Consider the following 24,981-nt stretch of genomic DNA (forward strand, 5'->3'; position numbering starts at 1 on the left):
TCTAACTCTAGATTTGATCTATCCTGACTGTGAGTTCTTAGCAACCCTGCAATATAAATATAAAAATAAAAAGGATACAATTGCTACTGTGGCAATTGCATGGTATTCTAGGCACTGGAGGTTCTAATTGACTAGGAATTAGCCCTACCCAGATTGGTTACCATCAAATTGTTCAATGGAGAAAAATTAACATCCTGATCAGTGATGTAATTTTTAGTTGGCTAATGTCAGTGGGGGCTGGGAGGATTTACACATAATTATGCCTTTATAGAGAAAACCCCTTATTACCAGAGGGTTAAGTGTGAATTTGAATTTGAATTTATTAACAACAACACATCACAATAATGACAGTACATGTACATTATATTATGGAAAATCATACAATGCAAAGAAAAATACTGATACATGTAAACATAACATAACAATAATGTTGATTGAACAGTAATGGTTTTAAAATGATATTTAGACATAGCTCTGCATGCTATCAATAGTAATGAATGATTTTTTTTTTCTGCCCATCTCCCTTCAGCTGAAGTTGATCCGTCTAGTTGGTATGATGTTACTGGTATTCATTCAAGAGAGGCACTATCCCTACATTGATGAGGTCATAGCTGGGACGGTCGGTACAGGCATCATGGGCAAAATGGTAAGCTGAGCTTTTAAAGCCCCTCTGCACTAAGTTGGCCAGGGGGATTAGACCTCCCTGCAAGGTCACTGACAGGTAGTTATCTCATCAAATCAGCTCTCAATTAACATAAGGAAAAGATAATCATGGGGGACCAACAGGCACCGATTCAGCATTGTTTTCTATATAGAGGGCGCAAGTAGCTATACATGTAAGTAGGGCTTTAAACCTACTGAATCTTGTAAATGAAGAGTATTATATATGCAAAATGTTAATAAAAATGAGATAAAGCTCTGCCCTGTTTTCTACATTTTCACTTACATGTACCTGACGCACATTTGTTTGGAAATTGTATGCAAATAGGAACATCGGATCTAAAAAGAATACCTAGCTGGCTGAACTTGATTCCATATGCTCCTACATGTAATTGCAAATTTCGCCCGATTAATTTAAATTTGTATTGTTTTCAGCATGTTTTTGTATCGGTCCAAACCAAGTATCACAATCAAAATCATAATGACTTTTAATACCGCAGGGCCCTTTCTAATATAGAGTTGATGTTAATCGCAACTTATTTGCGATTAATATCAATAGCAATTATGTACTAAGAGATAGGAGACTCAAACTTGCGATTGATTAAGATCAATCATAACTCTTTGTAAGACAGGGCCCTGGACTATCGTAATTGAAAATTCCTCTCTTTACACACACATATCTGACAAATCATCTTGAATTGCCATCTATCTCTCAGGGCAATAAGGGGGCCGTGGCGGTGCGATTCAACTTCCACAACACCTCCTTCTGCTTCATCAACTCTCATCTGGCGGCCCACATGGAGGAGTACGAGAGGCGGAACCAGGACTACCACGACATCTGCGCCAGGATGAAGTTTGAGAGGGAGCAACATCAACCCCTCGGCGTCATGCAGCATGAGTAAGTGCAAGTAGCAGAAGTAGTAACATTAGCCATTTCAGATGCTGCTTTTTAGTATCGGCTTGCATGGTGATGTACATGTTGATATACAGTAGGCTTACGGTTGCACCATGTGAGAAAGGGGGAGGATTAGGGAGTCCTGAAAAGGACCGTCGATAATCTTTCTTTCTTGAGATTCCTTTTCAGGACTACTCACACTCTCAAGAAAGAAAGATTACTGACAGTTCTTTGCAGGACTCCCCAATCCTCCTCTCTCACATGGTGCAACCGTAAGCCTACTGTATAATAGCCATTTTAGTTGATGTGTAGTAGTTGTAGTTGGACTGTTGAGTAGATTGTAGATTGAGGTGGAAGTTGAAAAAGTACTTTCATTTGTTATTGTTGGTCGTAGTCTGGTTTCTCACCAGTGCATAACACTCTCAGTTCTAATATGTCGGGACTTCATACAGAAAAAAAATGTCAAGGACAAATTTTCTCCTGACAAAGGTACCCATAAGAGTAATATTGATTATTGTGCATACATTCAACCTCCACAATTAATTTGGTTGATTTTGTTGAACTACTCTCATGCAATGCTCCCTTTCCTTGCTGATTGGCCACAAAGCTCATTTATTCCATTTAATGATGCTCTTTTGCTATCATTTGATGTGGGCTCATTGTGCCCGTCTGTTTGGCCAACATTGCCTGCCCCTATAAACTGATAACGTTCAGATCCTGCAATCATGCATCTTAAGAGAGGATCGATTTTGGCTAAAATGCAAAGTTGGCTTTTACCTGTAGATTAGAAGATAAAGAATTCATCTTAATGTAATCCTCTTTCATTCCCCCAGTGTTGTGATATGGATGGGAGATCTCAACTACAGAATCAACGATCTTGCTGTGGACACTGTCAAAACTCTTATATATAACAACAGCTTCAAGGAGTTGCTCATGCAAGATCAGGTAAGAGGAAAAATAGTTATCAAGATACAGGAGGAAAGGAAACAGAGTGGGGATTATAATAATATTATTTTATATAGCGCTTAATACAAATGTCTCTAAGCGCTTTACAGATATACTATTACCCCGGTCATTGGCTTCAATACTTGCCCGCACACACCGTGTGCACAATCTCCACTCCCTGGGGAGCATTCCATTCAAGCGTTACTTGATGCTCAAAAACTGTTTGACTAACAATAACGGTCACATCCTACCGGGTACCCATTTAACACCTGGGTGGAGAGTAGCAAGTGTAGGTTAATATCTTGCCAAAGGATATTAGTGCCGTGTCGGGATTCGAACTCTTGACCTTCGCATCTCCAGTCAAGCGCCTTAAACAACTCCGCCACAACACTCCTACATGTACATGGGATGGGGAGTGACATGGGGAGCTTGGAGAAGAGGGGATCTTTGGGAAAGATTCATAATAAGATGGGAACATAGTGAAAGAGTAAAAAGGAAATGGACAGAGACAGAGAGATTAAAGCAGGGAAAACCAGAGAGCTAAATAAAAGTAATTAACAAAAGAAAGGAAGGGAAAAGGGGGTAAAAAAACACGGAATTTATGTTTAGTTTAATAGTGATATAGAATGAAGAGGGAGAGAGGAAAAAATAGAGAGAGAGAGAGAACTTTGTACAAATGTAATTTAAGGTTATATGAATATATAAATATATTCTTCAAAATCCTATTCTTTGACAGCTGAACAGACAGAGGGAACTCTCGAGGGTGTTCAAAGGCTTTGACGAGGCTCCTATTGGTTTCCTTCCAACCTACAAGTACAACTCTGGTAGCGACGAGTGGGATTCAAGGTGAGGGATGCATGGGCTCAAATCATTTCTATTATCAACAGTGTTGTAAATGTAAAGATGTAAAAACAATATCTTTATTATAATTGGAATTTTCTTTTTGTAAACACACCAATTTGGTAGTTGGCTGGTATCTTTCTTCAAAGTATAGCACACGATTCATCAATTTTTTTAAGGTGGTAATTACCAGAATTTTTTGCCAGTTACATTTTATGTTCTTTTCCTTGCATTTTCCTGATGATACAAACATTTAATCTCTTATGATACTTAAGAATCATTCATCTCTTTTGTTTAATACTAAAGATTATTCATGATTACATGTTTGTTTACTGCTGCAAACAAGTAATCTTTTCATATGTCTTTATATTATGTAATAATATATCATTGCGTTGAATAACATGCAGTGTTCATCACTGTAAAACAGTATTTGTATACTGAAATATATAATCAATCTTTGTTACTCGTTCGTTCGTTACTATTTGTTAATAATAAAAATCACAAGGTGCCATATTTTTAATGGTAATTAGTATGAAGTAGTATGCAGTATTCATTACTCTTCCTGTATACTAATGAATTATTCATTACTCCCTATGTAAACCAATGAATTATTCATCCGTCTTGAATACTGTTTAATGACAGTGAGAAGCAGAGGGTACCAGCCTGGTGCGATCGCATCCTTCACCGTGGAGCCTGCATCGTCCCTAAGGTCTACCGGAGCCACATGAAGCTCAGACTGAGTGATCATAAACCAGTCAGTGCTCTCTATGACATCGGGGTGAGTGCTTGTAGAAATGTTATCACGCTGATTCTTCTTTACGAGGTAAACTCTCATTGGTTGGGATCATTTTAATACGTTAGTAAAGCCTTCTTCATGCGGATTGAGGATGGTAAAAAAACAAGAGATTCAAAAGATCTATCCCAGAATCCTCCCACCAGCACCAGAGTTGCCTAGGACAATGATGGCTGAGATGATTGCGCAGTGAGGGGTCTTCGTGGACTAGTGGATCTGAGATTAAGCTATTTAAAAAAGGAAAAGCAAGAAGGGAAAGAAGAAGAAAAAAAAGAAAAGAAAATATTTATACATGTATATCAAAAACAGAGATTTATGAAGTGTACAAGTTTACAAATAGTAAACAAAAAAGAAAGAAAGTGAAAGGCATAAATATTCTCAAAAAGAATGAAACACAGATAACACCAAAACACAACAATTCCATCATTTTATTTGCCAAGATGTTTTTTTTTTTTTTTTTTTTTTTGAATGCCGCTTTACTACCGCATGTTTCATGTCAGAATAAGGCTTAAACATCTAAGATTTCACCTTTTAACATTTTTTTGGTACTGATTTTCGACTGATATAGGTGAAGGTGGTGGATGAGAAGAAGTTCCGTGAGGTGGTAGAAGAAGAGATCAGGAAACTAGACAGGCAAGAGAACGAGGCCCTACCACAGGTTACGTTGGGTAGAAATGAGGTAAGTCTTATAGAGTGAATACCACAAGCATGAGTGGACAATTGTGACGTCATCCAAATTTGAACTTCATTTTCTGAAAGAGCATCAAAAATAGTGTTGAAATGTCGAAAACCGTAATGTTATGAAGTAGAGCAAAATAACAGTGATTTCGTATTGAAATCTATTTATTCGGATGTTCATATCTCAGCCAATACTCAACATATTCCGTAAATACTCTCTGAGAGGCTATGAAGGTGATATGAGAGTATGCCTACATTAGCCTTATGCACTCTGCTTCTGTATATTGTTCCATGAATGTGGATAATCTTTGTGGCAATGTTTTTATGCCTCCGCTACAAAGTAGCCAGAGGCATTATGTTTTCTGGTTGTCCATCCATATGCTGTACGTCCCATTCTCATGATGGATGGCTTTCAAACTCGGGCCATGTATGTATCTTGCAGAGCCAATGAACTGATTAGATTTTAGGGTCATGAGGTTAAAGCTCAAAGGGTCATACATGTATATGAAAAATAGCTTGTAATCACAATATTCTGAGAATGTGTTAATGGATTACAATCAAACTTGAATGTTTAAAATTGCTTCTGTTTTGGTTAAATCGCTTTATGGCAGAGGCATCATTTTCTACTGCATGCAGTCGAACATCCATGTAGTTTTGATTTGATTTTCTAAAAATGGAAACAATAAGATGCACATATCAAAATAATGCATTAGCATCTCAACAGTTATCTCCATGGTATGAAAGGTGGTTTGCTTCTATTAACTTTACGGATAGGAACTTTTTAAAAATATTGTTTTGATATGCACTGTATATTCAAGCAGCATTCACTAAAATGTTGATTCTGATTGTCATCCATCATTGCAGCTGAAGCTTGGTGAGCTGCGCTTCATGGAGGAGAGAGTGGAGATGGTTGAAGTAGCCAACACCGGTCAGGTCAATACAATGGTGGAGTTTGTAGCCAAGCTGGACGATAAGTCATGCTGTAAACCATGGCTCAAGGTTGAGCCGCAATCAACATTCATGATGCCAGGTCAGTCATTCCTCTCACAACTCACTTATTTTGTCAAACATCTTCAGACCTGATAGTGAGTGGTAAAATAAAAATAAGTTTTAGAAATCTTTTAGTGAGGTTATCAAGCAGAGGTCCAGGGGATGCAACCCCTTACAGGGGTTCAAGAGGGCAGCGCCCCATTATTAATAAAATGTGAAATTTAGACCACTTTACAACACAGTATAAACATACATGTACATGGGCAAATATTTCCACAAAATTATGTAATAGGCTTTACCATTTTTTTTCACTTTTTTGATTATATGAAGCTGCAATGAAAAAGCAAATGTACAAGAGATTATTAAAAACAATACTTAAATTTTATTGATGTACTGATAAGTGACCTACCTGTCACTAGCTTGACTACTTGGTACTTTGCTTTTTTTCCTGGTTGCTGCTTCTTCATGGCTTCCCTGTGTGCATTTCATGCTTTCTGTGCTGCTAAAAAATTGAGTTCCTTTGCTCTTTGCTTTGCAACTAGCTTACTTTTCTTTAGGTTTAGCTTTGCTCTTCTAGCTGTGTATTCTGTCTTCAAGTCTTCAAGTTCAGTAGCATATCTCTCATATGCCGTTTTCATTTTTTTACGAGGGCAGGTGATACAGGTGCACAGCTGATTTTCGTTAAGCTTGCAGTGTGTACTTGACAGTTTGAATGGAGGCAAATGTCTTGATACTGATGCTGGCAGTCTGAGAGGTTATTACATTACCCATTATGCTAAAGGAACTCTCAACAGATGGTCTGTGAAAACAGGTTACTACTGCTTTCACTACTCCCCAAATAGTTGGATATCGACAAGCTCTTTCAACCCACCATTCATCTATTTTAGTTTCAGGAGTAGGATTTGGGAGCTTCGCCATGTTGTACTGCTGAACCTCTAACATGTACTTCTCCAGCTCATCTTCCTTTAGGACATTGGTCAGGAGACTGGGAAGTGCTTTCATGTACCTCTGTGCTTGTGTATGACCCCGAATGAAGGGGTCCAGAGCAGACACATGCATAATAAATTTGTTTGCCAGGGGTAATTTGTCTTGCAAGCACTTTGTCGTGGAAGTGTAGGCATTGAGGGCCCTTGTTAGAAAGTCATGTCTCACTTCCCTCTTCTTCTTCTCTTTTGCTAGAATAGCTTCAGCTTTTGGCCCTATGTATATATCATCAAGCTTTAGCAACAATGATTTTTCTGTGACGTCCATTCTTTTCAATTTCTTGTCGCTTTGCTGTAGCACTTCTGGCTTGATGTAACATGCCAGGAATGTTTTGGTCAGGTCTACTATTATGTCATGCAGTTTATGTATCTGGGTCTCTTTCTCTGGAAACAAAGCACAAATTCTTCAAAAGTGGTAACACACTGGCATAGAAGTGGATAACAGTTGTGTATAAGTACGGGTAACGAACAACTGTCGTTATACGGTCCTTTCTGTTCTCCCCATCTTTGGTCATGTGTTTTTACTCGCAACTTGCTCTGAATGTTCCTCACATCATCTCATGTCTCGCTTCCTAATCCTTTCCTTATGTAGATCTCCACGCATGGATGTAAAAAGTGTGTACGATCACTGGTGGCAAGAATGAATAATAAAATAAAGTAAACGCGTCATTTGTGATCCAACTTTTCAAAGAATTATAGGAACAGCTACAAATTGTTAGATTAATACCAGTTTCTTTGTAAAGTTTAGAAAATATATAATAATAATACTAATACTACAGCATTTGTAATGTGCATCGATCTAGTTAACTATTCTGAGGTGCAGAGGGAGATTATTACCCTGGCTTTAGCATGGCTGCCATTACAGGACTCTAGCATTTCAAGGAATTAATTCCTGTCAGGTACCCATTTACATCACCTGGGTTGAGTGTGGCAAATGTAGATCAATGTCTTGCCAAAGGACATTAGTGCCGTGGTGAGACTCAAACCGCGTACCTTGTGATCGACAGTCCTGTGACGTATCCACTCAACCATGACACCTATAATGATACCTCAATGATTGTAACATTTTTTGTGTCTGCATTTGTGTTTTCAGGTGACATGATAGAGGTGAAGATGACAGCCTTTATTGATAAGAACACAGCATCAGCATTCAATGCAGGCACAGACACTGTAGAGGATATTCTCATACTACATCTTGAGAATGGCAAAGACTACTATATATCCTTTAAAGCAATGTGTGTATTTTTTAATGTACATTTGTTCTTATGCTTTGATGATAAAGTTGAGTTCTCGTCTTGGGAATGTAGTGTGTTAGAATATTTAAGATGTATTGTTGAGGTTTTAATATTAACAAAATGATAAATCTTCCTGAAATAGGATGTATAGTGAGTGAACAGCTTTGCAGTCAGAAATCAGTATGTGGGACTACATAATCATGTCGCATGAACACAAATTGTAGGTGATTTTCTATTTTACCCAGAAGTCATGAAAGCTTATCATTTTTTTTTTTTTATCAGGCAGTTGAAGAGCAATCATTTTTTCCCTGATACATTTCTGCAATGTCAGATTAATAGAGAAGGAGAAAGCTCAAAAGTATTTCCCACTTTTATTATAATTCATAAAAGACTCTTCAAAATAGAATATTCCGTAATAGCAATATTTGGAATTACAAGTGAAAACAAATATTTATGATTTTATGATTTCATAATTGCCTGAAGGCACATTACTCAATCCCTTAATGTAGCTTTTTTATAATCCGTAACTAGTGAAAAAGGAAAATAACACAACTGTTTCAGAATATAACTCCTTGACTGCCTGTCTGCACATCACAGTAACAGGTAGCTACAGACCTAGTAGCTTTGGAGCTTCTCTGGAAGGCTTAGTAAGGATGCATGAACCCATACATGAAATGTCGGCGAGTCAGGTGGTCGCTCTGGTAAGTATGTTGTTCCTTGAGAATAGTTTCGACACCATTTCAGTAAACAAAGATATTGCTAGTTAATCCATCTTTCCGACAGTTCAGCACTTAGCCTAATAAAGGTAGCAGGGGTGCATATCAGTTTTAGCTCTTTATGTCATGATTTTTTTTCAGGGAGCATGGCTTTTAGTATTTTTCTTGTGCCTTCATCTAGCACTACATTTTATTGAGCTACAGTACCTTGCAATTCTTTTTCCCTTCACATCTGGCTATGGTATACTTCATACAAATAATTCCCTTTATGCAGCACTACATTAAATATCATCCATTCAAGGCTCCACCCCTCCTTTTTTTTACAGGGTTTTACTGGGTTGAAAAGTTTATGGTACATGTATTTTGTAATGTTTGGGGTCCACACTCATATTTTGGGCACTCACAATTCCCGGGTGTCTATCAATATTGAGCCCTGTTTCCAGTGTCTTTCAAACCTTGTAAATTCGTTTATTTCTGCAGGAAACCAACTTGCTTACCAAGCAGAAGGCTTCAAGTGCTGATTTCCAGAGCTATGACATTCCTAAGGAGATCTGGATGCTCGTGGATTATCTCTTCAGAAATGGAATTCACAAGGTACATGCTACTTTCAAGTACATTCACAATTTTTGTTGTTACCGCATTTTAATATCAGTTGAAATTTACAGGTATGTTTCATGTCCACCCAAACTTGGATTAATTTCCTCATAAATACTCTGAAGAAGAGTTTAGACTTAAGGTGGTGGAGGTTGGACAATTAAATTGTGGAAAAAAGTTCTTTAGTAACTGCATTTTTAAATGAAAGTGGGGAGGTTTGGTCGATGCTATTGATAATGCCTTCAGCTTTCAGCATAAAACATAGCCAACTAAAGTATAATATGCTTTAATGAATTCAAGCTGTTAGCTATTAAAACTTTGACCTGAAAGTTGATGTCATATTATTGAAATATGATATCCATGTAATGATGGAACAGAAATATGTACCAGAGCAATGCCATTACAAATATTACTAACTGATTAAGGGCATTTGAAAACCTTCAACCAATTATACATGTATCAACTGTAGTGTATAAAAGAACATCTCATACCAGAGTTACAAGGACTTTGTCATATAGTGTTTGCCCCAACCCGAAGTAATGACTCATGAATCTTTTAAGATGTTTCTTCACCTTCAAAGATAACGTTGAGTTCGGGTCATGCGATTGCATTGTGACAGAAACGGTGTGGAATCGATCAGAAAGGGTTGATCATCTAGCATATAAGTATTGGTGTGTACTGCAAGGTTTTGGAATTATCAAAATGATCAGAAATATGGCCCAGTCTTGGTAAAGTTACAAGCACTATACATAGAAATATGTATATTGGACTACACGAACATGTAGCATAAAAATCATTACGTGCCATATTTAGAATACTAGTATTCAGGCATTTGAAGAGCAATGCTTTTCAGGGAACATGTTTAATCTGATGTTCTTCCACACTTGCATAATACAATGATAACACTCACAAATTATTTTTCACCTCTTTCCAAAACTCAACCTTCTCTTTAATAGGAGAACCTGTTTGGTCAGGAGGGTCTACACTCAGAGGTACTAGCCATCAGAGACTTCCTAGATACAGGCTTTCCGGAGGAGATTCGTATCCTTAAACATTAACCCTTTAACTGCCTTGGTCGACCAATAAAACACTCAACTTTTCTCATAAATATAGTGTATATGCATAGCTGCTAACCATTCCTATGTTGGAGAAATGATTCCTATTTTTCTGCCTTCAAACTAGTGTTTAATAGGAACCTAAGATTCCTCTCATATTTTGAAAACATCTGTAAAAAAATCATGTAGAGTACACTACTCCTATTTTTTACCTTGGATACTTTGAATGTATAACGTTTGGCAGGTATTTACCATCTACTCTAAACAATGCAGTAGTCTAGGTTCACAGTGAATAAAGAGTGAACTATGGTCGTATGACACATGCTCCTGTGACCACTTTTTTGGACACCACGTATTTCTGGTTATTCCACTTATGAAGTGTGCACTTGTAAAATGGCGACTGGCCGGAATGCTCCCCAAGGAGTGGAGAATGTGCACACATTGTGTGCGGGTAGGCCTGAATCCGATGACCGGGGTAATAATATATCTGTAAAGCGCTTAGTATTATTATTATTATTATTACTATTAAGCCCATTGTCTAGTAATGTTAATGGGTAAATGTACTTTTCCTTGACCTATGACCTTGACTGTGACCTCAGCTGGGAGTATCCACTCCGTTGCAGAGTCTCTCCTGGTATTCCTGGCTAGTCTCAAGGAACCAGTCATTCCCAACAAATTCTACCAGAAATGCCTGGATGGTGCCAACAACTTCACTTTGTGCAAGCAGGTAAGATGGTTGATACAAAACATGACCACAAACCAACCAATAAAGCCTTGATCCCTTTGATGGGGTAATTTGCCTTAGCCTCATATCAATTGGCAAAATATTAATTTTTTGTCATTTTGTGCCCTCAACCTTGCAGTATATTTGAGCACACTGACAAGCAAATATACTTGAGATCCTTTGTTTCACGTATATGTAGCTAGTCTTTCTTCCTTCTCCAAATACCATCCATTTTACACCTTTTTTTTTTGCCATGACACCATGGCTTTTGTGTGTGCGTGTGTTGTTGCTGGGTTTTTTTTTTGGGGGGGGGGGAGGAGGTGGTTTACCATATATACTTATTTACCAATATCAAGAATTTCTGTTAGGATGACAGATGAATCAATAAATTTAAATTCCGATTCATTTGGGCATAAGACTTTACTAGCAAAATTTGAACTTAGGCAAAATAAAGGTCTGTTATATCATATATAAAGGATCTACACAGCCATTCATAAAGTCTGAGAAATAAAGACCATCTTTTCTTTTTCACCATCAGATCATGAAGCAGCTACCAAGATGTCACAGGAATGTCTTCAAGTACCTGACAGCATTGATCCGTGAACTACTCATGCACAGTGATGACAACAGACTAGATGCCAAAACATTAGGTGAGATACCCAGCTTCAATCATTCAAGTCTGTATTCTACTAAATCAGTTAAGTGAGTTAACATACACGTATGTAGACAGGACCCTGGGTCAAAGGTCATGTTTAACAAAGAAAACTTAGATCTCAGCCTGGTTTCCTTAGACTACTCCTGACTTCAGAGAACACAATGTTTAAATCTCGTCTGCACTAGTTTGGCCAGGAAGGATTAGACCTCCTTGGTGGTTATCTCATCAAATAAGCTCTCAATTAACATAAGAAAAAGAGGATCATGAGGGACCAACAGGCACCAATTAGGCATTGTATGCTATATATAGGGCGCAAGTAGTGCAGTGGGGCTTTAAAAAAGAAAGCACATAAATCCAAGTTCGATTCTCCTTGTCCCTTCATATCCATAGCAACAATATTTGGTGAGCTCTTCCTCCGCTGCCCACCAGAAGACAAAGAAAGGGAAGATGCGGCCGTGAGGAACAGGACAACAAACAGACAGCAGATCACACGCAAGAAGGCCACCTTCGTATACCAGTTCATCATCAACGAGTACGACGATTGAGGTCGTCATCGAGACCATCATTGTCTTCGTCATCACCATCATGATCATCATCACTTGACCAATCTACAGGGCTTTTCCAAATCCCTGATCACTTCATCATTACAGCTGACATGGATTGTGTCGGTAGTGAGGATGGACGTTGCTCAAACATTTGCTCCAGTGACAATGGCTGTAGGTCTTATTTCATCAAAAGGTGTACCGGGTAGGTTAGGGTTAGGGTTGAATTTGGCTTCAAGGTAACATGTAGGGTTAGGTATAGTGTTTGGGCCAGGGTTGAAGTTGGATTGCCAGTTCTTACAGGATATTGATCACTGAACTGTTGTTGCAGGAGCTTGTGTCATTAAACAGGCAAAACAATTAACCCACTAACATCTACATTTTGCTATGTGCACATAACCGGTTACAAGAAACTACAAGTCTATAAATAGCACCATAGGATTTAAGCTAGAATGAATTAGCTTCCCACAATAGCACATTGATTTTGATACAGAATTTCAAACTGAGTGAATTTTGAACTAATGTACGCAAGATATCATGGTGCAATTATTTGCTTTGAAGGTATAGGGGCACTTACACGCAGTTCAGGAAGAGCATTTTTTTATTTACTGCAGGATCATTGAAATCATTATAATATCTTATCTGTCCATATGATTGCATTAATGACTTGAACAGGTGAATCATACTTATCATCTAAAGTTGATAATATTTTGTAGAAATCTAACTTGGTATTAAAGGTAGGTTAATATATATTGCTATTGTGTGTGAAATATAGGGGGTATTTTGGGGTCATACGTGTGGTATGGGTAACATATATTCTTATAGAAAGAATCAAGAACGGCAAGTCACAAGTACTTACGTACTCATCGTGATGTTGCTGCATTCTAAAAAAAGGTAAGATGTCTACTAATAATATCAGAGTGCATTTCTCTATCATGATGGAAATGCTTTGTATTGTCGTTATGTTTAAAGTGAGATCTCAATGAAGCATAATAAATGTTTTGTTTTTTTTCATTCATGTCAAGGCTATGTTAGATTATAACTTTGCTGTCAAATTGAGATGATGGGCTTAAGTTACTTAATTCAGAAATTTATTTTCATGATAAAGTCGCATGTTTATAACCAGAAGGGCATTAACCCGTTGGCTAATGAATTATCTAATTCCCATAGACTTAACAAAGGGACCACAAGGTTCCAGTAAGCAATGGGTTAACTCTTACACGTTAACACAGAGTTACAACTTTCTGAGTCTCAAACAGATAGAGTATAAGAACTATTGGAGGTTATTGATTGTAGACAATTGCTCAATGTGCAATGTGGAAAACTGTGTGCTCCTTATTTAGCAATAGAGCAAAACCTTTCTTTGATCAAGATCATATTTGGTTTGCCAAATGTGTTACTGAAATGTGTTTCTAAAACACGCCGCATGGCAAATTAGAATATTCATAGAAAAATATTTTTTTCTGAAGCTCAAATTGTTCATTTGTCCCTGGTATAGACTGAATACATTTTTTTATAGCAAAACATAACAAAATGTTTCTTAGCCACAGTTATAGACAAGTGTAACAACTACAGCATACTTTGCAAACATTTTATAATATCTTTTTTAGACATTTTTGTTGTTGTTCGAACTCCGTCACAATTTATTTTGAATTTGTTTTGTGCTGACGGATTTATTTGTGGGGATTCATCTAGGAATCACATGTAATTTAGAGTTTATAAGGATACATGAAAGGTGTATGTAAACCTATTAGTTTGGTGTAAGTCTGGTGGCTTTACTTCATGCTGGCATTATCATTGACTAAAAATACTGACACAACAACGACGTATCCAGGGGATCCAGTTACGCAATATAAAAACGTTTGACAAGCAAAAAAACAAGGTGAATGGGGTCTGAACCTGGTTGAACCCAATATATCCTGGCACGAGTCCTAGTTGCCAATCAGAAATTGATCAACTGTGGATGAATGGCAAGTTGTATTGTTTAGTCAGTATCTCTTTTGCATAGCACCATCACACTGCATTGAATGCTTGTTTCTACCTGGTTAGGACGTTGTCCATTCATAGCCAATCTGGCTCCCAACAGGCGTTATAAGGTCTTACTGCTTCTAATACCATCTTTACACTGAAATTCTGTGTGGAGGGTCACCCTCAAGATGATGCATGAAAGTTTTATCAAACAAAATATATTATCTAATTATTCAGTACTATCGAGAGTAAAGTTTATTTTCAGTGTAGATCAGATAGTAGACTATTAGATATGCTATATATATTTCTAATATTTATTTGTGAGCAGCAGGCTTGGTAGACATGGTTTTTCACAAGTTTTCAAAAAAAATTGAGTTTGTATGACAATTAGAGACCAAAAGAATTTGACCAAGAGGACCATTCTTTGGATAATCAGTTACTCAAGGAATAAACTTGAGTTTAATTCAGGATAAGGCTGTTTTTCTATTTTTTTTTAAATTTTTTATAAAGTTGTATATGACAAAGGTCCTGTAGAACAGTGAGGAAATGAGGACTTTTAGATTTGCGTGGACTGGTATGTGTGACGTCCATTCAAGGCAGTGCATTAAAAGGACGTTGATCGTAGCAATCCATGTTGTCGTTCAGCAAATCTAAAAGTCCCTATTAACTCATAATCTGCAACTTTACTTTGAATCTGTAGTTACAGCTACATGTATGAGGTTTTGTTTTCTTTGATCACCAGAACTCAGATTGAGACATTCAGAATAAAGCCTCAACAAGATATGCCGCAATTATTTTTTATGAAGACGTTATTAAAGTGTAATTTTTTTTTTTTTTTTTTTTTTTTGGGGGGGGGGGGTTTAACATACCACACCTAAACGGGCCTTTAAGGGGAGCAGCCATAATTGTGCTTGTTTTAGCTTGTGTGTCCTGGTGGGGCAGACTCAAAAGATATTACTTTGGTTCCATGGGATATCATAAAGATGATACTTAAATAAATTGACTTTTATGGTGATGCCTAATATGATAGGCAGAAGCATTTTCATGTCTTTGATAGGTTAATTTCGAATTTCAATGAGGTTAGGTATAAAGATATTTGTATGTTACTCGCAATGATGTGATAAACTAAAAGTAGAAAATATATAATTTTAAATCTTCCAGACATTCAGCTTAATGTATTTTGCTGCTTAAGTAGACTGTATCATCATAAAATGGTTCAAGTTAGAGTTGTATATATTTGTAAATACTGATAGATGAAATAATCTTGCCTCTATGATCACACATCAATTTATTCCTTTTTTTAACAGACATAAACACAAAAACATTTGTGATCAATTATGAAACAGAAGGCCTCAAACCATGAGAGGTCTGGTCTTGGTTTAATTTCAAATCGATTTATTGAAATTATATTGTGTGAAACATAAGAAAACATATTTACCAATATAGAATGTATGCAGTAGTACTGTATTAAAATTGTTATTGTAGTTTACAAGTGGTACTATTTCATATGGATATAAAGCTGTGTTATAAATGATCCGAGTGAAATTATATAATAGAATACGAGGTACATACATGTAGGATGATCTCTTACAAGAATTGCTGTAATTTTGTGAAGAATATAGGAAGCTGGAACTGCCTTTATGTACCTGTAATAAACTTGCTATGAATCAAATCATCTAGAACAAGTGTATTGGTATTATTTATTTTGCCTGTTTTGACTTTTCAGTCCAGAAATCGTGAAAGTTTATACCTCATTTGAAAGACCACTGTCCCACTTAGGATATCAAGAGTAGGATCAGTAAGTACTGCAGGACTGATTTCAGATAGTCTGGTATAACCGTGTCAGAAACCTGATTGTCCAAAGTGAAAAGACAGCTGTTACATTTCAGGAAAGAGAATGATTTTAGAAAATCTATTTTTAAATGGAACGATCATCATGACTGAACAAGAACATAACTAATGGTCGTTATTTTCCTTAGAATTTAACCTCCTCATTTTTTTACCTGCAAGTGGGACATCGTTTATGGCCAAAATTCAGAACCCTTTCACAGAGACCTATTTTCACCAGGGGAAAGTATCTACGACCCCTGTTCATTCAAACTATGTAATTTCAGATAAATTCATAAAATGTGGAAATATTACCCTTTTTGACAAAAGTGGTGAGGGGTTAAGCCCATCAGTTTCTGCCAAAACTCTGAATTTTTCACAAAGGCTTACTTCAAATCTTGTCATCTGTGCAAGGTGTCTATGACCCCTGTTTATTTAAAATATGTCATTGCAGATCTTTGCATGAAATTTAGAAAAATGACACTTTTTGAAGAAAATGGCAAGGGGTTAGCCCATAATTTTTGGCCCAAATTCATGAATTCTCAAAGAGGCGTATTTTCATATCTTTTCATCTCTTTGACCACTGTCTCATTCAAAATATGTCATTGCAGATCTTTTCATGAAATGTAGAAAATGATACTTTTTGACGAACATGGCAAGGGATTATGTTAGCCCAACATTTTCGGCCGAAATTCATGAATTTTTAAAAAGGCTTATTTTCATATATTTTCATGTCTTCGACCTCTGTCTATTTAAAATATGTTATTGCAGATCATTTCATGAAATGTTGAAAAATTACACTTTTTGACAAAAATGGCAAGGGGTTGTTTGGCCAAAATTCATGAATTTTCAAAAAGGCTTATTTGCATGTCTTCGAGCTCTTTGTATTTAGAATATGTTATTGCAGATCATTTCATGAAATGTTGAAAAATTACACTTTTTGACAAAAATGGCAAGGGGTTGTTTGGCCAAAATTCATAAATTTTCAAAAAGGCTTATTTTCATATCTTCGAGCTCTGTTTAAAATATGTTATTGCAGATCATTTCAAGAAATGTTAAAAAATGGCAAGGGGTTAGCCCCTCATTTTTGGCCAAAATTCATGAATTTTCAAAAAGGCTTATTTTCATATCTTTTCATGTCTTCGACCCCTGTCTATTCAAAATGTGTTATTGCGGATCATTTCATGAAATGTTGAAAAATTACACTTTTTGACAAAAATGGCAAGGGGTTGTTTGGCCAAAATTCATGAATTTTCAAAAAGGCTTATTTGCATGTCTTCGAGCTCTTTATTCTAATTATTCAGTACTATCGAGAGTAAAGTTTATTTTCAGTGTAGATCAGATAGTAGACTATTAGATATGCTATATATATTTCTAATATTTATTTGTGAGCAGCAGGCTTGGTAGACATGGTTTTTCACAAGTTTTCAAAAAAAATTGAGTTTGTATGACAATTAGAGACCAAAAGAATTTGACCAAGAGGACCATTCTTTGGATAATCAGTTACTCAAGGAATAAACTTGAGTTTAATTCAGGATAAGGCTGTTTTTCTATTTTTGATTTTGATTTTTGGTGTTTATGACTCCAGTCTGTTGAAAATATGCTATTGCAGATTATTTTATGAAATGTAAAAAAATGTCACTTTTTGACAAAAATGGCAAGGGGTTAGCCCACCTTTTTGGCCAAAAGTCATGAATTTTCAAAAAGGCTTATTTTTACATCTTTTCAACTATTGAGCCCAGACTATTGAAAATATGCTATTGCAGATCATTTCATGAAATGTGAAAAAATGTCACTTTTTGACAAAAATGGCAAGGGGTTAGCCCCTCATTTTTGGCCAAAATTCATGAATTTTCAAAAAGGTTTATTTTCATATCTTTTCATCTTGAGAAGGTGTTTATGACTCCAGTCTGTTGAAAATATGCTATTGCAGATTATTTTATGAAATATGAAAAAATGTCACTTTTTGACAAAAATGGCAAGGGGTTAGCCCCTCATTTTGGCCCAAATTCATGAATTTTTAAAAAGGCCTTTTTTCATATCATTTAAACTCTTTGACCCCAGTCTATTAAAAATATGCTTATTGCAGATCATTTCATGAAATGTGAAAAAATGTCACTTTTTGACAAAAATGGCAAGGGGTTAGCCCACCTTTTTGGCCAAAATTCATGAATTTTCAAAAAGGCTTATTTTCATATCCTTTCATCTCAAGAAGGTGTCTATGACCCCTGTCTATTGAAAATATGCTAAGTGCAGATCATTTTATGAAATGTGAAAAAATGTCACTTTTTGACAAAAATGGCAAGGGGTTAGCCCCTCATTTTTGGCCAAAATTCATGAATTTTCAAAAAGGCTTATTTTCATATCTTTTCATCTTGAGAAGGTGTTTATGACTCCAGTCTGTTGAAAATATGCTATTGCAGATTATTTTATGAAATGTGAAAAAATGTCACTTTTTGACAAAAATGGCAAGGGGTTAGCCCGCCTTTTTGGCCAAAAGTCATGAATTTTCAAAAAGGTTTATTTTCATATCTTTTCATCTTGAGAAGGTGTTTATGACTCCAGTCTGTTGAAAATATGCTATTGCAGATTATTTTATGAAATATGAAAAAATGTCACTTTTTGACAAAAATGGCAAGGGGTTAGCCCCTCATTTTGGCCCAAATTCATGAATTTTTAAAAAGGCCTTTTTTCATATCATTTAAACTCTTTGACCCCAGTCTATTAAAAATATGCTTATTGCAGATCATTTCATGAAATGTGAAAAAATGTCACTTTTTGACAAAAATGGCAAGGGGTTAGCCCACCTTTTTGGCCAAAATTCATGAATTTTCAAAAAGGCTTATTTTCATATCCTTTCATCTCAAGAAGGTGTCTATGACCCCTGTCTATTGAAAATATGCTAAGTGCAGATCATTTTATGAAATGTGAAAAAATGTCACTTTTTGACAAAAATGGCAAGGGGTTAGCCCCTCATTTTTGGCCAAAATTCATGAATTTTCAAAAAGGCTTATTTTCATATCTTTTCATGTCTTCGACCCCTGTCTATTCAAAATGTGTTATTGCGGATCATTTCATGAAATGTTGAAAAATTACACTTTTTGACAAAAATGGCAAGGGGTTGTTTGGCCAAAATTCATGAATTTTCAAAAAGGCTTATTTGCATGTCTTCGAGCTCTTTATTCTAATTATTCAGTACTATCGAGAGTAAAGTTTATTTTCAGTGTAGATCAGATAGTAGACTATTAGATATGCTATATATATTTCTAATATTTATTTGTGAGCAGCAGGCTTGGTAGACATGGTTTTTCACAAGTTTTCAAAAAAAATTGAGTTTGTATGACAATTAGAGACCAAAAGAATTTGACCAAGAGGACCATTCTTTGGATAATCAGTTACTCAAGGAATAAACTTGAGTTTAATTCAGGATAAGGCTGTTTTTCTATTTTTGATTTTGATTTTTGGTGTTTATGACTCCAGTCTGTTGAAAATATGCTATTGCAGATTATTTTATGAAATGTAAAAAAATGTCACTTTTTGACAAAAATGGCAAGGGGTTAGCCCACCTTTTTGGCCAAAAGTCATGAATTTTCAAAAAGGCTTATTTTTACATCTTTTCAACTATTGAGCCCAGACTATTGAAAATATGCTATTGCAGATCATTTCATGAAATGTGAAAAAATGTCACTTTTTGACAAAAATGGCAAGGGGTTAGCCCCTCATTTTTGGCCAAAATTCATGAATTTTCAAAAAGGTTTATTTTCATATCTTTTCATCTTGAGAAGGTGTTTATGACTCCAGTCTGTTGAAAATATGCTATTGCAGATTATTTTATGAAATATGAAAAAATGTCACTTTTTGACAAAAATGGCAAGGGGTTAGCCCCTCATTTTGGCCCAAATTCATGAATTTTTAAAAAGGCCTTTTTTCATATCATTTAAACTCTTTGACCCCAGTCTATTAAAAATATGCTTATTGCAGATCATTTCATGAAATGTGAAAAAATGTCACTTTTTGACAAAAATGGCAAGGGGTTAGCCCACCTTTTTGGCCAAAATTCATGAATTTTCAAAAAGGCTTATTTTCATATCCTTTCATCTCAAGAAGGTGTCTATGACCCCTGTCTATTGAAAATATGCTAAGTGCAGATCATTTTATGAAATGTGAAAAAATGTCACTTTTTGACAAAAATGGCAAGGGGTTAGCCCCTCATTTTTGGCCAAAATTCATGAATTTTCAAAAAGGCTTATTTTCATATCTTTTCATCTTGAGAAGGTGTTTATGACTCCAGTCTGTTGAAAATATGCTATTGCAGATTATTTTATGAAATGTGAAAAAATGTCACTTTTTGACAAAAATGGCAAGGGGTTAGCCCGCCTTTTTGGCCAAAAGTCATGAATTTTCAAAAAGGCTTATTTTCATATCTTCGAGCTCTGTTTAAAATATGTTATTGCAGATCATTTCAAGAAATGTTAAAAAATGGCAAGGGGTTAGCCCCTCATTTTTGGCCAAAATTCATGAATTTTCAAAAAGGCTTATTTTCATATCTTTTCATGTCTTCGACCCCTGTCTATTCAAAATGTGTTATTGCGGATCATTTCATGAAATGTTGAAAAATTACACTTTTTGACAAAAATGGCAAGGGGTTGTTTGGCCAAAATTCATGAATTTTCAAAAAGGCTTATTTGCATGTCTTCGAGCTCTTTATTCTAATTATTCAGTACTATCGAGAGTAAAGTTTATTTTCAGTGTAGATCAGATAGTAGACTATTAGATATGCTATATATATTTCTAATATTTATTTGTGAGCAGCAGGCTTGGTAGACATGGTTTTTCACAAGTTTTCAAAAAAAATTGAGTTTGTATGACAATTAGAGACCAAAAGAATTTGACCAAGAGGACCATTCTTTGGATAATCAGTTACTCAAGGAATAAACTTGAGTTTAATTCAGGATAAGGCTGTTTTTCTATTTTTGATTTTGATTTTTGGTGTTTATGACTCCAGTCTGTTGAAAATATGCTATTGCAGATTATTTTATGAAATGTAAAAAAATGTCACTTTTTGACAAAAATGGCAAGGGGTTAGCCCACCTTTTTGGCCAAAAGTCATGAATTTTCAAAAAGGCTTATTTTTACATCTTTTCAACTATTGAGCCCAGACTATTGAAAATATGCTATTGCAGATCATTTCATGAAATGTGAAAAAATGTCACTTTTTGACAAAAATGGCAAGGGGTTAGCCCCTCATTTTTGGCCAAAATTCATGAATTTTCAAAAAGGTTTATTTTCATATCTTTTCATCTTGAGAAGGTGTTTATGACTCCAGTCTGTTGAAAATATGCTATTGCAGATTATTTTATGAAATATGAAAAAATGTCACTTTTTGACAAAAATGGCAAGGGGTTAGCCCCTCATTTTGGCCCAAATTCATGAATTTTTAAAAAGGCCTTTTTTCATATCATTTAAACTCTTTGACCCCAGTCTATTAAAAATATGCTTATTGCAGATCATTTCATGAAATGTGAAAAAATGTCACTTTTTGACAAAAATGGCAAGGGGTTAGCCCACCTTTTTGGCCAAAATTCATGAATTTTCAAAAAGGCTTATTTTCATATCCTTTCATCTCAAGAAGGTGTCTATGACCCCTGTCTATTGAAAATATGCTAAGTGCAGATCATTTTATGAAATGTGAAAAAATGTCACTTTTTGACAAAAATGGCAAGGGGTTAGCCCCTCATTTTTGGCCAAAATTCATGAATTTTCAAAAAGGCTTATTTTCATATCTTTTCATCTTGAGAAGGTGTTTATGACTCCAGTCTGTTGAAAATATGCTATTGCAGATTATTTTATGAAATGTGAAAAAATGTCACTTTTTGACAAAAATGGCAAGGGGTTAGCCCGCCTTTTTGGCCAAAAGTCATGAATTTTCAAAAAGGCTTATTTTCATATCTTCGAGCTCTGTTTAAAATATGTTATTGCAGATCATTTCAAGAAATGTTAAAAAATGGCAAGGGGTTAGCCCCTCATTTTTGGCCAAAATTCATGAATTTTCAAAAAGGCTTATTTTCATATCTTTTCATGTCTTCGACCCCTGTCTATTCAAAATGTGTTATTGCGGATCATTTCATGAAATGTTGAAAAATTACACTTTTTGACAAAAATGGCAAGGGGTTGTTTGGCCAAAATTCATGAATTTTCAAAAAGGCTTATTTGCATGTCTTCGAGCTCTTTATTCTAATTATTCAGTACTATCGAGAGTAAAGTTTATTTTCAGTGTAGATCAGATAGTAGACTATTAGATATGCTATATATATTTCTAATATTTATTTGTGAGCAGCAGGCTTGGTAGACATGGTTTTTCACAAGTTTTCAAAAAAAATTGAGTTTGTATGACAATTAGAGACCAAAAGAATTTGACCAAGAGGACCATTCTTTGGATAATCAGTTACTCAAGGAATAAACTTGAGTTTAATTCAGGATAAGGCTGTTTTTCTATTTTTGATTTTGATTTTTGGTGTTTATGACTCCAGTCTGTTGAAAATATGCTATTGCAGATTATTTTATGAAATGTAAAAAAATGTCACTTTTTGACAAAATTGGCAAGGGGTTAGCCCACCTTTTTGGCCAAAAGTCATGAATTTTCAAAAAGGCTTATTTTTACATCTTTTCAACTATTGAGCCCAGACTATTGAAAATATGCTATTGCAGATCATTTCATGAAATGTGAAAAAATGTCACTTTTTGACAAAAATGGCAAGGGGTTAGCCCCTCATTTTTGGCCAAAATTCATGAATTTTCAAAAAGGTTTATTTTCATATCTTTTCATCTTGAGAAGGTGTTTATGACTCCAGTCTGTTGAAAATATGCTATTGCAGATTATTTTATGAAATATGAAAAAATGTCACTTTTTGACAAAAATGGCAAGGGGTTAGCCCCTCATTTTGGCCCAAATTCATGAATTTTTAAAAAGGCCTTTTTTCATATCATTTAAACTCTTTGACCCCAGTCTATTAAAAATATGCTTATTGCAGATCATTTCATGAAATGTGAAAAAATGTCACTTTTTGACAAAAATGGCAAGGGGTTAGCCCACCTTTTTGGCCAAAATTCATGAATTTTCAAAAAGGCTTATTTTCATATCCTTTCATCTCAAGAAGGTGTCTATGACCCCTGTCTATTGAAAATATGCTAAGTGCAGATCATTTTATGAAATGTGAAAAAATGTCACTTTTTGACAAAAATGGCAAGGGGTTAGCCCCTCATTTTTGGCCAAAATTCATGAATTTTCAAAAAGGCTTATTTTCATATCTTTTCATCTTGAGAAGGTGTTTATGACTCCAGTCTGTTGAAAATATGCTATTGCAGATTATTTTATGAAATGTGAAAAAATGTCACTTTTTGACAAAAATGGCAAGGGGTTAGCCCGCCTTTTTGGCCAAAAGTCATGAATTTTCAAAAAGGCTTATTTTCATATCTTCGAGCTCTGTTTAAAATATGTTATTGCAGATCATTTCAAGAAATGTTAAAAAATGGCAAGGGGTTAGCCCCTCATTTTTGGCCAAAATTCATGAATTTTCAAAAAGGCTTATTTTCATATCTTTTCATGTCTTCGACCCCTGTCTATTCAAAATGTGTTATTGCGGATCATTTCATGAAATGTTGAAAAATTACACTTTTTGACAAAAATGGCAAGGGGTTGTTTGGCCAAAATTCATGAATTTTCAAAAAGGCTTATTTGCATGTCTTCGAGCTCTTTATTCTAATTATTCAGTACTATCGAGAGTAAAGTTTATTTTCAGTGTAGATCAGATAGTAGACTATTAGATATGCTATATATATTTCTAATATTTATTTGTGAGCAGCAGGCTTGGTAGACATGGTTTTTCACAAGTTTTCAAAAAAAATTGAGTTTGTATGACAATTAGAGACCAAAAGAATTTGACCAAGAGGACCATTCTTTGGATAATCAGTTACTCAAGGAATAAACTTGAGTTTAATTCAGGATAAGGCTGTTTTTCTATTTTTGATTTTGATTTTTGGTGTTTATGACTCCAGTCTGTTGAAAATATGCTATTGCAGATTATTTTATGAAATGTAAAAAAATGTCACTTTTTGACAAAATTGGCAAGGGGTTAGCCCACCTTTTTGGCCAAAAGTCATGAATTTTCAAAAAGGCTTATTTTTACATCTTTTCAACTATTGAGCCCAGACTATTGAAAATATGCTATTGCAGATCATTTCATGAAATGTGAAAAAATGTCACTTTTTGACAAAAATGGCAAGGGGTTAGCCCCTCATTTTTGGCCAAAATTCATGAATTTTCAAAAAGGTTTATTTTCATATCTTTTCATCTTGAGAAGGTGTTTATGACTCCAGTCTGTTGAAAATATGCTATTGCAGATTATTTTATGAAATATGAAAAAATGTCACTTTTTGACAAAAATGGCAAGGGGTTAGCCCCTCATTTTGGCCCAAATTCATGAATTTTTAAAAAGGCCTTTTTTCATATCATTTAAACTCTTTGACCCCAGTCTATTAAAAATATGCTTATTGCAGATCATTTCATGAAATGTGAAAAAATGTCACTTTTTGACAAAAATGGCAAGGGGTTAGCCCACCTTTTTGGCCAAAATTCATGAATTTTCAAAAAGGCTTATTTTCATATCCTTTCATCTCAAGAAGGTGTCTATGACCCCTGTCTATTGAAAATATGCTAAGTGCAGATCATTTTATGAAATGTGAAAAAATGTCACTTTTTGACAAAAATGGCAAGGGGTTAGCCCCTCATTTTTGGCCAAAATTCATGAATTTTCAAAAAGGCTTATTTTCATATCTTTTCATCTTGAGAAGGTGTTTATGACTCCAGTCTGTTGAAAATATG

General features: G+C 35.2%; 1 protein-coding gene across 3 annotated transcripts in view; it reads left to right on the forward strand.

The window, feature by feature from the left end:
• Nucleotides 1–15,950, forward strand: part of LOC592451 (inositol polyphosphate 5-phosphatase OCRL) — a 42,232-nt gene extending 26,282 nt beyond the window's left edge. For all 3 annotated transcript variants that reach the window (XM_030995135.1, XM_030995137.1, XM_030995136.1), the window contains 14 exons: nucleotides 530–646; nucleotides 1,377–1,558; nucleotides 2,389–2,500; nucleotides 3,237–3,346; nucleotides 3,983–4,118; nucleotides 4,702–4,812; nucleotides 5,676–5,841; nucleotides 7,878–8,002; nucleotides 8,610–8,720; nucleotides 9,216–9,329; nucleotides 10,286–10,370; nucleotides 10,984–11,111; nucleotides 11,647–11,758; nucleotides 12,154–15,950. In XM_030995135.1, coding sequence (XP_030850995.1) covers nucleotides 530–646; nucleotides 1,377–1,558; nucleotides 2,389–2,500; nucleotides 3,237–3,346; nucleotides 3,983–4,118; nucleotides 4,702–4,812; nucleotides 5,676–5,841; nucleotides 7,878–8,002; nucleotides 8,610–8,720; nucleotides 9,216–9,329; nucleotides 10,286–10,370; nucleotides 10,984–11,111; nucleotides 11,647–11,758; nucleotides 12,154–12,308 — 1,764 coding nt within the window. In that variant the 3' untranslated portion in view covers nucleotides 12,309–15,950. The remainder of the gene's footprint in view (nucleotides 1–529; nucleotides 647–1,376; nucleotides 1,559–2,388; nucleotides 2,501–3,236; nucleotides 3,347–3,982; nucleotides 4,119–4,701; nucleotides 4,813–5,675; nucleotides 5,842–7,877; nucleotides 8,003–8,609; nucleotides 8,721–9,215; nucleotides 9,330–10,285; nucleotides 10,371–10,983; nucleotides 11,112–11,646; nucleotides 11,759–12,153) is intronic.
• Nucleotides 15,951–24,981: the final 9,031 nt, after the last annotated feature.

The sequence above is a fragment of the Strongylocentrotus purpuratus genome, unplaced genomic scaffold, assembly GCF_000002235.5.
Source record: "Strongylocentrotus purpuratus isolate Spur 01 unplaced genomic scaffold, Spur_5.0 spur5_scaffold_21, whole genome shotgun sequence".
In the NCBI taxonomy this organism is placed as follows: domain Eukaryota; kingdom Metazoa; phylum Echinodermata; class Echinoidea; order Camarodonta; family Strongylocentrotidae; genus Strongylocentrotus; species Strongylocentrotus purpuratus.